We start from the raw sequence: 14905 nt of genomic DNA on the forward strand, positions 1-14905 counted from the left end.
TAACTAAATCAGTTGCCTTTATGATGGATTGTAAGGTAATTCTTATGATGCTTAGTAATAAGCATGCATTACAGATAGACTGCATATGCTTTTACAGTAAAGTATCTGAAAAGTTAGATGTTAGATGAATCTACTTTGATCAATTAGGATAAATCAACACAATTATATTTACGACAATCCTGTTATTCCCCCGCTACTTGTTCTCTGTTTCATATTTATCCCCTCTCACCAAATAGACTCAGTAGATTCGTTTGTTCATTCGAAGAATTATAAATTGAGTACTCCCAACCACCCTGAGGCACACTGATAAATCCGAATGACCGGACCGCCACGGCAGCACTGGTGAAAACTGAGATTGAGTCCTGATATCCATCACCGGCCACGGTATAACTCCTCCCGTGATGGTTAGTCTCTTCATCGGTAGGGGACAGCAAACCTCAAGTCCCGTTCCAACGACCTGTGCGCGTCTGGAGACAGGCATACTTTTCCCTCTCTTGTGGTTTTTCAGGGTTCTTTGATGTCTGTTCGGCTTACCGACAATTGGCAGGAAGCTCCTGATCGCGTCCACAGGCGAGGTTGGTCCAACAATGTGTTAGTTGGCAGATTTATAACCGTCTGCATCTGTGAAGTCGCGTCGGAACGCGACTTCACGACATTTCTGTGGCTACCTGAATAGCGAGAACAAACGGAAGCTTATTATCCTCATACTTGAGATCCATCCCTGCCCTCCTCCCCCTATTGGATGTTCGTTCGAAGAATAACCATCTTGTCGTAAGAGCTTTAGAAATATCGCCACTTTATATACAGTTTGTTTCAAGTAAAGACGCAAAGAAGAATGAAAAAAAGGAAAGGTTTAAACAAAAGCAACTCGTTTTCATAAAAGGAGGTAAAGGTAAATTTTAGCTCAAAGCACTTACGCCATGAGAAAGCTCCATATCCATGGCATGTAGAGTAAGTAGTGAGCTGAAATGCCTGCTGCAATGAACTCCGCTATGAAAGGTATGAAGATGAGTTTTGAGCAGGTGCTCTTGTTATTCTTCAAGACGTCGGCGTCCACCTCGAGGCCAGCTCGCAGGAGGATGAGGATAAGGGCCATATTACTGGAAAAAAATAAAACAAGAATGATAGTGTTTAATTAATCTAATTAATCCATTCCAATTCATGTAGTAAAAAAAATTCTGTCTATTAATTTTGCCTCAAAAATATTTGGTCTTGATCTACCCCACGACGATTCGCCTACCCGAAAGGGTGTAAGACTTTGAAGATCTTTGGGGAGAGAACCCTTATTTATTTATTGAAATGCTTAAAGTCGTCGCCAGAATATGAGTGGTAAATAAGAGATACATTATTGTTCATTTGACTAAAATAAAATATTTAAATTAAATAGTTAGCAAACCAATTCTGAGTTCAGGAGATTAAGTTGAAAAGTACATATAGAAAGCAATAACACACATAAGAGTAAAAAAATTCACAATATCTGCAGGTTGGAAGACATAGAAAATATAGTAGTATAGTAGACACAGACATATAGCAATATCAAACCATGTACCAATATCTAAAATCATATATCTATCCCATTATATAAAGTAAAAAATAAGTAAATGGCACAAATAAAAGGTGAAAATATAAAGCAGATTTAGACCAACAAAACACATTAAAAAAAGCATTACTAGAAGGTAAATCAAGAATATGAGCAGAAATGTACAGTTTTTAATAGCTATAAAACTGTACATTTAAAACTTGTACTACATAAACATTGTACTACATAAAAAACAACTAGAACCTGTGCCAGAATAATTGCATAAATAAAGAATCAATTAAAACTAGACTGCCATTAACCCAAGACAATGATCCGTTCATCCTACCCTCCTATGAATTTTTTCACAAATATCTTTAGAGACTTCAAAAATCTTCCCCATCATCTTGAAAAATATTCGGATTCCAATTGTTCGTTGTACTGAAATTCACGGGTTTGATATTCGCACATGGCCCAAATGGCTGTTAAAGTCTATACTGACGGGCTGGTTTTTATTTCGTACAAATAGTACAGGATGTAAAACAAGTTATCACCAAGGATGCCCTCGCTTTTCATGCAGCAACCCTCGTTTTAAACTGAAACTGGACCGTCAATAAAAAATTTGTACGGCCAATTGGGCCGAAACAGTAATGAAAAAGGTTAAAGATGATGAATTCTAGAGACACCTCAAATGCTCTATCATTGTGTGGCATGTTATTCTTTTCCTTGAGACCAAAGGAGATGCTACACCAATAAGACATTTATATTCTACGAGATGATATACAGATGTTATAATAAGTCTTTAGGATTTCACTCCAGCTTGTATGGAACTAATCTGATTTCCTCTAATCACAAAAATGACGGAGTTATTTCTCTGATTTACTGTGTTGCATAATGTGTGATTATTGCTGAGGGGGGAAGAATTTGAAATAAAACAGACCGAAAGTACGGAGGAAACAACAAGTGCAATTTCCCAATGACTTAAAAAAAAGCCAAAAGTGTTTTTTTTTTTTTTTTTTTTTTTTTTTTTTTGCGTGTCGAAATTCCCAAACTTAAAGAACGTTTTATGGCTGTTTACGATCAGATAATAATGGTTGTTTAGATAATTTTAGAAGCATATAAAATATTGTTACGAAATACAAATTATTTTATTCTCGAAAAGTGGATATAAGATTACTTCTAAATGATAAGCTTTAATAGCCTTTTAAACTCTAAGATCACATTCGGAGTCACAGAGTTAATTTTAAATATAAGCAATGTTTTCGAAAAATCTGATTCAAAATAAAAGAAAAAAAATTATCAAAGTTGTTGATTTTTGACAAGTAAATATATTTAATATTTCAAAGAACTTCTATATTATAATATTTATTTCTTTATTTTGTTTGTTATGCTTTATTTCGCTTACCTCTTCAGAAGCAATTTAAAAAAAGCGTTTCAACAAAATGTCGAAGTATATTTTGCATTATCATCCTTTACTCTTTGTTTTCTAATATTTTCTTCATAATTTTTACGATACAACGCAAAAAATAAACCCTATTGTTTCAAATGATATCGGGTAGAAATACTATATCTTAATGTCATAAATTGCCATATGACTTGAAATATTTTCTCTGTTATTGTAAATGTTATCGACTAGGTTATAAACTTGTTTACCTGCTTTTAGTCTGCAAGAATTTAGCACTAATTCAGGGGTGTGTAATGTCAGGAAAGAATCTCGAAGAGTTTCTCAATGAAGATAAAGAACATTTGAAACTACATTTCAGTCAACAAGATTAGAGCAATAATTCTTCTTACCGAATGTTTCCAGCCCATTCCTCTGGAATGTCTTTGGCTACGTTGATGTGAGGTACATTGCGCAGGACAAAACCGAAAACCATCATCCCTGAAAAACAAAGATATTTGACATTAATTACCAAGATATTTATTACTATTAGTCAAAATGATACACCTTAGTAAGTTTCTTGCAAAGATATATGCAGGTAAAAAGTATTGCAATTGCAAAGAAATTATCTCTCGATATTTTGTCAAATCTTTATAATTTCAGATTTCTCTAATGTTTCTGAAAATTATTTTTTTGTGACCAACCTATCTCTCTGCGTAGTCCTAAGGGGGAGGGACACCTCGTAATTGAGGAGGGGAAATTTCTGGTATGGTGGTTGGTTCTCGCCACCCTTGTGGGTACAAGAAAAGGTAGGGGTCTGGTTCCTCCCATCGATTGCAGGACGTACTTCCTTAGGGAAGTGTTGTACCGTGGCCGGTGATGACCTTTAGGACTCAACCACAATTCCCGCTAGTGCTGTAGCTATGGCAGTCCGGTCATTCAAGTTTTTCCTTGTGCCTTCCGGCGGGCCGGAGTAGCCAGTTTGTGGTTTATGTTTATCTCTCTACGTATGCACGAAAAAATTCAATAGCTCCAAAAACAGATTAAAGAAATTTAAAGTCTTTATTTAAATAAGAACTGGAGATCTGTAGCAAATTTTGTCCTAATTTTTCAAAAGAAAGAAGTGCTTTTCCTATACAGATAATCAATTTTCTCTTCTGATTTAAGAAATTATTCGAGAAAGGACTCTACTTTGAAAATTTTTTAAAAATAGAATTAAATATTCAAATTGGATTAAAAAGCAGTGCATCCGAGAATTATTGACACATTACAAATGTTGGCAAGCAAAAATAACTTAGAACAGTGACTTTTTTGATGTCACGTTTCATTAACACGACTCATGAAGTTTTATTTCACAATATGTTTATTCCAAAAGTACAAGAAATGATATGACGAAAATTTTATGAGAAAATTTCATTCCGTAATAATATAATCTTTTCTTAATTTCAGATTAAACTTTGTTGGATTTTAACTTGAGGAGTTTTGTGGAAGACAGAACTCTCAACTTTTTACACTTTACATTAATCTACAGGAAGAAAAGGGACTTATCACTTTTTTTTATTCAACCTCTTCGGGTACTTCCAAATACATGACATGAAATCGGGGTATCGAGGTAGCATATTACAGGCACCCGAACAACCTCCATTGAGATCGATTATTTTTTTAAAAATTCTGATGTAAGACAGTAAAGATATTTAGCTTCTATACCTACTAGTTTTTTTTCTTTTTTTACTATAGTTTCATAATTACTCTTTGGATACCCTATATAGTTAGCAGTTTTTATTATCATATTTATTTATGAATAATTTCCACAATGGCACAACGAAAATATTTCGCACATTTTCAGTAACTATGCATATTAATTGGTTTCCAGTCTGGCAACGAAAGTATTCAATACATATATTTCTGTAAAAGTTAACGAGGCATTAATTAATATTATATTTAGAACAATTAATATAGCCTCAATGAAACTTTTTCAAGAATTTCATATAAATATTCTGAAGCAAAAATTAAAAAATTGCCCTAAAAATGATATTTCCAAATTGCCAGTTATCTAATTATGTTTTCAAATTGTCTAGAATGTATTTCCATACCCAGTGTCATAAAAGTTCTAATGTAGAGAGTAATTCAAATATGCACTAGTAACTAAAATATGCAAAAGTAACTCAAATATTTAAATATTTAGTAACCGTATCTTTTTTATCAGGTGTCAAAGAAATACCTAGCTTGAATATTAAGCAGAAAATAATTTTTGTCCATCAGAAACAAATTATGAATGTTACCTTGAATTTTGAAATACCTTAATATTTGAGTTACCTTGTTATTACAAGGTAACTCAATTAGCATTACCTCTGTTAATGTTACCTGTAATAATGTTATTACAGGTAATATCGTTACCTTGCAATGTTATTGCAAGGTAATGTTATTACCTCGCAAATCATTTATTTGCAAAGTAATAACTGTTACCTTGCTAATGTTATTGCAATGTGTTGCAAATAAATGATTACAACATTTATTTGGAATCTTATTACCTACAGTACCTTGAATCACAGAATTTCTCAGCAAATTTCAAAATGTTTAAAATCTATTCATATGAAGTCTTTTCAGAATATTTCTGTATGTGCTTATGAAATTTCGTGTAGCTGTAGTTATTATTTTTGACTCAAAATAAAAAGCTTCGGAAAATGATCTTGAATATATCGGTGAAAAACACAGAATCATCATTAGTTCGAATAATAAGGTATTTTTGTTTTTGTTTTAAGAAATAAAAATAGGTCACAATGAAAATAAGGACGTGATGAAACAGCAAATAATGCATTGTGCGTAGTAAATACAGACAGTAACGCACTAAAAATTATTATAGTTTCTTCCAATTCAAATATACGAAGCATATATGGAGAAAATTCTCTAACTAAGCCACAAAATTTGATTTACACAAAGCGAAAATTTAGTCGTCTTTGTACCTGATAAAAGCATTTTTGGAATCATATATGTGTGTGGAAGCCTAAGGCACCACTTTAACACAAGGGAGCTTGATATTAAAATGGATCATATTCCTTGCTCATCACGTATAACGATGATACAGCGAGGAAGTGAGGCAAAAAAAGAAAGATGCCAGCTCAGGCGCAATCTCCATCAAAGGAAAAAAAATTATTTTTTAATATTTGGCAAAACACAATAAAATAAATATATTAAATGGGCGAAATCTTTAACACTGTATTAATAGCCTTTCGCGAATTTTATGACGTTCCGTAAGATGCAGGTCTATTTTTCAAGTATCCAACATTTGTATTGAAAAGATAAATTCAAATGTAAATATAGATTTTTTTTTCAAAAACCGCTTTATTAACATAGATAATTTCAGCCTCATGCTGATAGAGTATGCGAGGCAAAAGGAATTCTTACGTCGGTATTAGAAGAAAGATTAATAACAAAAATAGAAAAAGATAAACAGAGGATGGCACTTTGCTTTACTAAAGAAGAAAATATAAGTTCAATTAGACATTGAACCCTGTATGTAGAATTAAACTGTTAAGCTTAAGATTCTCAAGTAAATTTTTTTTCATTGTTTACCATTATATGTAAGAGTCATAATAAATATCCTTGTATCGTCAAAACTTCTAACGTGACTTAATTTGTAAAACTGACAAAATAATTAGCATTATAATTTTTAATTGTGTACAATCACAATAAAATTTAAGTGAAACTATATAGAATATTTCACATCATATTTATGCAAATACCAAAATTTCATTAATAAATTTGTAAATGAAAAACAAGAAGTAAATTGTAAAATGTTGATACATTTTGATATCTTATCATGTGTATATTACTGTTAATTGAGTAAGCAAAAGCTTTATACATAACATACAGAGTAAGGTGCAATAAAATGCTGCAGAGCAGACTATTAAAATTAGAAAGAAGAAATTTGGCACATAATTGGAAAAATTTCTTGGCTAGTTACTGTTTTTTAAAAGTTTTTCAAATTGTAATTAGATATTTGATAAGTTAATTAAATGAATCAAAAAGCGTCCAATTAATTAAATTAATTAATTAAAAAAAATCAATGAATTAATTTAATCAGTTAAAAATCGAAAACATCGAGTAATTAAAAAATCAATCGTAATGTTAACATTTTCCACATATTTTTAAACCACATAAACTCATAAAGCCCCTTTATTTTATTTTAATAATCTTTACAGTGATACAAAATCTATTTCGAACAATTTTTTCTTCAATTTGAATAGATGTTTTCAAAATTAATGCCATATAGAATTCGTAGTATTAATTTTTATTCTTGTAATGAGATTCAAACCAACTTTATTGTTTTATTCAATCTCTCACTCGTGTTATTTCGCAACGTTAACGTTATGATTAAAAAAATATATATGTATTTTCATCGAATGTTTACTTAAAAGTTGATTTTTTTTTTCATTTTTGCTTTCTAACCTAGTAATGGTAACTTGTGCAACTTTACGACACATATAATGGCAGTTTGCTTTCCTACAGGGCTTTCAAAGGAGCACGTTACTCTCATTTCTTTTACATTCAAAGGAAAGTTAGAGTAATTTCCAGCAATTATTCATTACTGGATTAAGGTAATTATTCACTACTCGGTGGCAGTGAATAATTTGATGTTAAAGTGAACATTGGTAAAACGATTTTAGAGTAATTTTGATTAACGATTCAGTGAAAGAATCCATAACATATTTCATCAGATTCTTGGCCTTTAATCATGCCATATCTTAACCCATTAAACTGCTGGTGGACCGTTTCTTTTGTTCAAATTTTAAATAATCATAAGTTTCTTTGCCATGATTGATTTATTTTTATATCACCAATATACAGAATTGTATGCAATGGGTATCCCTCTATATCTTTCTATTTAAAAAAATCTATATATCTTTTATTGTGACCATGTTCTTTCCATATCTTTTTTTCAGGACTCAGAAACATTAATTACAGAAGTGAGTTTTTGACATAATTTTCTTTGCTTTTTTTATCTGTTGATTTATTTCTTGGCGACATTTGGTCATATATTTCCTTCATCCCACAAATCGAATGCCAGAAGATGATCAAATATCTTAGTTCCGTATACCATATCATTTCTAAATATAACATTAATAATGAATTTTTTGTAAGAAAATGAAAAGAAACGTTGAAGAAGATAAAAGTGTGGTATTTCACCTATAATAGAAGAATTAGAACGCAAATCTATATTCTAACCATCCGACAAAAATTGATTGAAAGAATTAACTGTAAGATTCACCTTATAGGGAACTGACGGAAGATATATTGAAAAAAAATGATATATTGCACAAAATTGTATGCTAATAAAGTTTTATAATATATAAAATACTTTAAAAATAGAGTAATTTCTGATTTAGATAATATTGAAACCAAGCAACTCGTCATAATATATGACTTGAAGATATTCATATTCAGTTTAAACCAACCAGAATCAATTCTAAACTGTAATTCTTTGTTGAGAGCAAAAATTTTTTTCCATCGAAATTAAACTTCATTCAATAACTGAGAAAAAAAAACAGAGATAAAGAAACACTTTTACAAAAAGAAATATTTTCAGAGTCAAATCATAAACGAGAGAATAAGACTATTTCAGATTCAGATGCATCGTTTGTTTTTCCCCATCTAATAAAATTAAACAAAAGAGTAAGATCTTCTTTGTTCATGAAAAATTTTTTCAATTACCAAATTTTTGGATTTGTGAATGAGGTAGTATGAGTTTGTTAATTTTTATTTTAATTCCGTTTTATATTTCAGATATTTTAATTTATCACAACAAAAATAGTGTTTTCAGTTCAAAATTTTCAAATTTTTTTTCAAAGAAGTGCCTAAATATGAAAAATTCTTCGAGGCTTACCTTCGAAAAAAAAAAAAAAAAGAATTAGAATAGCGAAAGTTCAATATTATAGAAAAGGAAGTTTCAAATTTGGCTTAAAGTCATGTGAAATAAAGTTCGTTTTACAAGGTGAGTTTGAAATTATATTGCTAATGAACTATTTGCAAACGAATTATAAGTATTTCCAATTTATAAATCTCATTTTTTTCAAAATCATAGATGCCTGAAAGTTAATGTATCAACAACTAGAACATATTGTAACTTCTAGAAATGTCATTAAAAACAAATCTTTAAGAGAAATTCTCTTAAAATATATTTTGTAAACAATAAATAGATTCGTAATCGCCTGAATTAGCTCTATAATATTACGAAAACATTTTAACTTTTTAGGATCATTTCAAGTTTTCCTTGGCATCTAAATCGATTTTGTTAAGAAAATTTGAAGTCAAGAAGCGTTTTGCCTATTAAATGCTTTTGCAACTACCCAGGTGCTTCGCCTATTTTTGTCCATACTGTTGGTAAAGAATCGTTCAACTTTCCCAAACATGGAGCTTCTTGAATTGATGTTTATGTTTGTGCAGATTGTATTGTGGATAGTCATGCAGTCTAAGAGATGCTGAGTTAACACAAAATGCAATAAAATGGCAGGTAGTTGAGTTCGATTGTTTTTACAGCTGCAACATATCGCAAAAACGTAAAATCCAATAAAAGTTTGAGGTGTTCTTTTTTCTTGTTTGATTTTGCACAGGTGATAAATAGAATTAATCATTAAGTCTGGAATTGATTTCATGGATGAAGAAATGACATAACTCAGTATTTTCAGGAATTCAATTATATCGAGTCACCGCACGTTACAAATACCTTTACATTTTTTTGGAGCACAGAAGCCATTTTCAAGTTAAACGAATATAATTTATTTAACAACATATATATTCGAAAATTTGCTTTTGTTCACATTAAATTAAATAGTAAAAAAGATTTTAAAAAGCAAATAAAAATAGGAAAAATTCCAAACTTTATATTACCCACATCAATTCGACCAGCAACGGATATTTTTATATCTGTATTGATGGGGAGGATCCTTAATTTTCTGATTCAAATTTTCGTGTAAAAACAATTCTAACAAATTTATAATGAACTATATAAGTTTCTTCAAATTGCGATCGATCGGTGGACCACCAAAATATTTTGGTGTGACCGCTTTTACTAATACCTAAGACGCCCATTCTATAAGAGATATATTTATGGAACACCAAAGAAAAATTTCAAAAATATTTCTGATCAGTTGTTTAAAAACGGAGGTACATTAAATAAAGAGAAATATTAGAATGAAATAATAAAACTTCACTCCGAATTCGAGGGACGTTTTCAAGAATTTTCTAGACTAGACCAATTGTTATATTCATGTGTGACACATTTGGAAATGTTGAGTGGGAGAAATAATTGAGAATATAAGTTATATATTCTCTTTATCACTTGAGGGAAAATGAAATTTTTCTGTTTCAAAATGGCATCATTTTAAAAGCACGTAGTTTAGAATTTAAGAATAACTTTTGGAATCTAATGAACGAATTAAAGTATCCTTATTTAAAAAGAAGTTGCATATCATTTAACATCGTTCTTTGGTTCTACCTACCAGGGTGAATCTGCATTTTCAACGATGAATATAATTAAGACAACCTGTCGTTCTCATATCACAGACGACCACTTGGAATCCAGTGCCAGATTAGCAGTTAATGATTATATCACGAAATATTCAAAATTGGTGGAAAGTATGCAAACTAAGTCTTCTATTAACAATAACTACTAGAACTAATTTCAGAGGAAAATTATTTATTTTAATGTATTTTGAATTGCTTGAAATTAAATGCCTCATTTGATAATATTATTATATTTGTGGCTATTAATATTATGTTTGTAGTTATGTTGGTAAGTACATATTTCACATTTATTATTAAATTAAAATCAATATTGTTATCCCTTTTTTTTTAGCTCAACACACCTATGTCACTGGGTGGACCGCAACAGCCTAAAAAAATTAGAAGTAGCCCGTACTCTGGAAAAGTCTGATCACTCCTGCTTTAGGTTAATCAAAAAGAATTCGCCTTAAATACAAAGCAGAAATGTGCACTTACCTACTAGTGTGGGAAGTTTGAGGATCCTCATGAATTGTCCTCCTAGATAACAAACGACGACTAGTGCAAATAATCCGAATATGGGGCCACCAGGTAGGGCCATTGAACCAGTCAGGCCCCAGAGGGTGCCGTAAATGAGGGCTACCAACAAGATGAGCGCGCATATTGTGGTGAGTGGAGTGACAGGTGGACATGTTGAAATGGAGGTGACAAGTGCTTCCCTTTTAGTGGTTTTGATAGGGGAAGCACTTTCAACACTTGATACACTCATTTTTGATGACGATAAAATGGGGCGGCGTTCTGAAAAAACAAAGGCATAAAATATTAAAAGGAAAAATTTTTAATTAAAAATGATTGTAAATGATATAAATGAGATTAGATTGTTATCCGAAGAGGCCATGACATCAAATGAAACAAAGTTGATTACAGTTTCTGGATTAGCAAGGAGAATGCCAAATTTTGATGTTTTTGCGTCGCGGTTAAATAATAGTCGTGTAATTATCCGGAATTAGAATTAAATGTCCTGGATCATTTCAAATTAATGTTATTCATTAATCATTAGAATTAAATGTTCTGGAATATTCCAATAGCAAATAGTTAAAAATCCATGAACTGGAATTTCTTTTTTAAAAAGTAAAGTCAGTTTCTGAAAAATCGTCTTCATGGTGACGATATTTTTCATATTCTTGTAAGAATATGAAAAGTATCGTCACCATATCGTAGCCAATATGAATGAATGAACCTAAAGTAAAAGATCATTATTTGTATTTGTTTGTATTAATAATTTTTTAAAAATATTAATAGTCGTTTTATTATTATTTTATTATTAATAATAATAAAATTATTAATAATAAAATGAATAGTACCTTTGTCAAATAATACCTGGAATGCGGTATAAAATATATGATTATTTTAATAATAAAAGATTTTTCAGAGTTCAAAAAAATTACATTAAATAAAATGAATGACGACACCTTAATCGAAAAAGGGATGTAAATGATAATACTGTTTCTTTTTTTTTCTACTTTCTATTCGTAATTTTAAAATTATTTATTTATTTTTATTGTTTCTTTATTATTTTTGGATTTTATGCAACCTCCGGGGTTTACCTTCCAATAAAATTTCAAAAAAAAATCTATAAAAACAACACTTGTAACTGATTTGTTAATTTCAGAAATATTCATAATAGAAATGAAATACATAAAATAATTCGTGTATTATATGAATATCACAAATTGATAATTACAATAAAACATTTCGCATTGCTTATGACATTATATTATTTGTAGTCATATTAGCATTAATTATAAATTCATGAATAATTTATACTCTTTCATATAATTTATTTTATGATTTTACTTCAAAACTTTACATAAGCACGTAATCAATCATTTTAAAACTAAACATAATAGAAATATTTTTATGTTATCGAATTAAATATGACGTTTTAATACTTTCAATTCAACATATATTCCCTTGGTATTTTTCATTGGAGCTATAATAAAAAGAAACTTGTATAATTCTCAAAGAAAAATGTTGGGGTTCGTGTACATAACTGTGTATCCTCCAGTTCTAGATTTGATTGCAAAAGGATGTTACGCTACTGGCGAGACAGAATTCCTGTTTTGCATTAAAATTATAATCATTGAGAAAATAAAAATAAAAAGTTGAAGGCTAAAATAAAAATATCCCTTCTTTTTAAAATTATCTTCGAAACTTTATTAAATTGATTCAGTAACTGCACAAGAATGTACAAGTGCTTACACAGATAAGTTACTTTTGGAAGGAACAAGAGGAGCTTACGAAATATAGGATTCTTACAGGATTCGATCTGGTAATGCAATAACGAAAATACGAGCATTAAATATTGCAGAGCGCCATATTGAAATAAAAACCAAAAGAAAACGAATTTTTAACTTTGAGAATACTTTTTCCTATAATACTCAATAATCCCTCGAGCCATGATGCCAATAATTCGATATGAAATTTCGAAGTTCCAAATTTAAAGAGTTTGCAATTTAAAAAATATATCATTTTAAACAAGTCGTGAGATATGTAGGCAGAAATGATAATACTTCTGCAATGAATATTAAGAACAAGAAAAATCGCCACAGTTCGACATCTTATTCGACACTCTTGGCATTGGCGTAAAATAATTATGAAATATTAACCTTTGACCTGAATTTAGCATTTTTTTACTGAATTTATTGAGTGATCCTTGGCGAGTTTTTTTCGCCTATTATTCCTGGCGTGCGGTTAATAGTGTCCGAAAATCGAATTTGTGATTTAGAAAATTATTTTTTTACAACCAAATTAAACCAAAATTTAACACCGAATTGTAACTCTAAGCACCAAATTACATGCAAAATTTGATATAAATAAGTCATTGCGTTTACATGTTTCTGAAAATACAAGCCAACACACAGTCAACCCCTTGCTGGATTTGGCTCAAAATGTGATAAGTGTCTACGCTATAAATGCTAAATATCCATCTAGCCTTTTTCACTTTGTAGTTATTATGTGTGTTAAGTTGTATTCGAACAGCTGGACATTCAGACTTTCTCTGAACAGATTTTGCTCAAAATATGATAAAAATCTACAAATTTGTGCAAAAACTGTATATCAAATTTCTTTTGTCTTACTCATAAAGATTTTGAGATATCTGTCATAGACAGGCAGACATTTTTTAAAATGTTCCTTTCCAACTCGAGGAAGTCTAAAATATGAAGATTCTATTCTATAAGAAATCTCCATTCGAATTTTTTTTGACTATTCTAACACTTTCTCCTTACTTTGTCTACGAGAAAGTAATAAAATACTGCGTGAAAATATTGTCAACTCAAAACAGGCTCCATATATAATGGAGAAAATAAACAATCTGGAAACGAGAATTTTTTTTCTTCCTTATCCTAACTAAGCGGAACCCTCTATTAGATCCAGGAGCTTGGAATATAGCCCCCATGCTTGCCTTTGTTAGGTTGTATGGCCGTTATGTTATATATCAGTATATACTTTTATTTAAATGCATACTATGTTTCATATCTGTAAAGTTTTAAAAGTAAGTCTCGAACTTGGGTTTTGACTACCAATGACATGTTGTTTTTCTGATATTTCTTTCTAAATCATGCATTTTATTTGGGGCAGAATGGTGTTTATCATTTGCGAAATGCCTTCGGAGAATGTGATTTCCTGATATTACTTTCTTCCGTTTCTGATTTTGTTACTTATCGCAAAAGATTATCGCTTTTATCTGTGTACTTAACGACTGGGCGATAATCGAGAAGATATGACACTCCCATTTAAGATACCAATAGCGCGTTTAGAGATTAGAATAGAGAAAAATTCACTATTAGCGAAAAATGCTTTCCTACCAATAAAGATAAAGTATCACTTAATTAATTGTTTAATCGTTACTGTGATCCTAGAAGATTTAAATTTGTGTACATATTGATCTAACTATTAAAGTAGAGTTATTAAATCAAAGGATATATTTCACGGGGAGCGAAGTACGCGAAAGCAAAATGAGTAACAACATAAAACATAACAGTTTTAATGGAAATTTGGTTTTTAGAATTTTTATTTTAGAACTTGGAAAAAAAGTTTTAGAACTTGTTTAACAATAAAATTGTAATGTAATAATTGTAATAATAACAAGTACAGCAGTAAACTTGAGGCATTTCCAGACATAACATTATATTTATCTTTATTTCAAAATTTAATGCAACTTAACTCCAATAAGATGCTCAATGAATAGATTTACGTTGCCTTCCATTTCAATATTTTATTATCACAATTAATAATTTCTGGCTAATGAAAAACGAAACCTATCTCTTAATTAGTTAGGAAGAGCAATTAAGGCTATTAGAAAAATAGAATAAGAGGAAAATAAAAAAATAAGCAAATATTACAAAGTTAATTCAAGTCGTTCGCTTCGAACCCATAAAATTATTTAGAGAAAGATTCCGAGAATGGATGGTTGGGGGAGGGAGGGGGGGGGAGTTTACAGTAGA

At 30.3% G+C, this 14905-nt stretch overlaps 1 protein-coding gene across 10 annotated transcripts in view; it reads right to left on the reverse strand.

The window, feature by feature from the left end:
- LOC129963150 (sodium/hydrogen exchanger 9B2-like) overlaps nt 1-14905 on the reverse strand; it is a 99222-nt gene that overhangs the window by 13880 nt on the left and 70437 nt on the right. For all 10 annotated transcript variants that reach the window (XM_056077268.1, XM_056077287.1, XM_056077315.1 and 7 more), the window contains exons 2-4: nt 10896-11195; nt 3311-3398; nt 918-1100 (exon numbers count right to left, since the gene is read on the reverse strand). In XM_056077268.1, coding sequence (XP_055933243.1) covers nt 918-1100; nt 3311-3398; nt 10896-11195 — 571 coding nt within the window. The remainder of the gene's footprint in view (nt 1-917; nt 1101-3310; nt 3399-10895; nt 11196-14905) is intronic.

This window comes from Argiope bruennichi, chromosome 1, assembly GCF_947563725.1.
Source record: "Argiope bruennichi chromosome 1, qqArgBrue1.1, whole genome shotgun sequence".
NCBI lineage: Eukaryota > Metazoa > Arthropoda > Arachnida > Araneae > Araneidae > Argiope > Argiope bruennichi.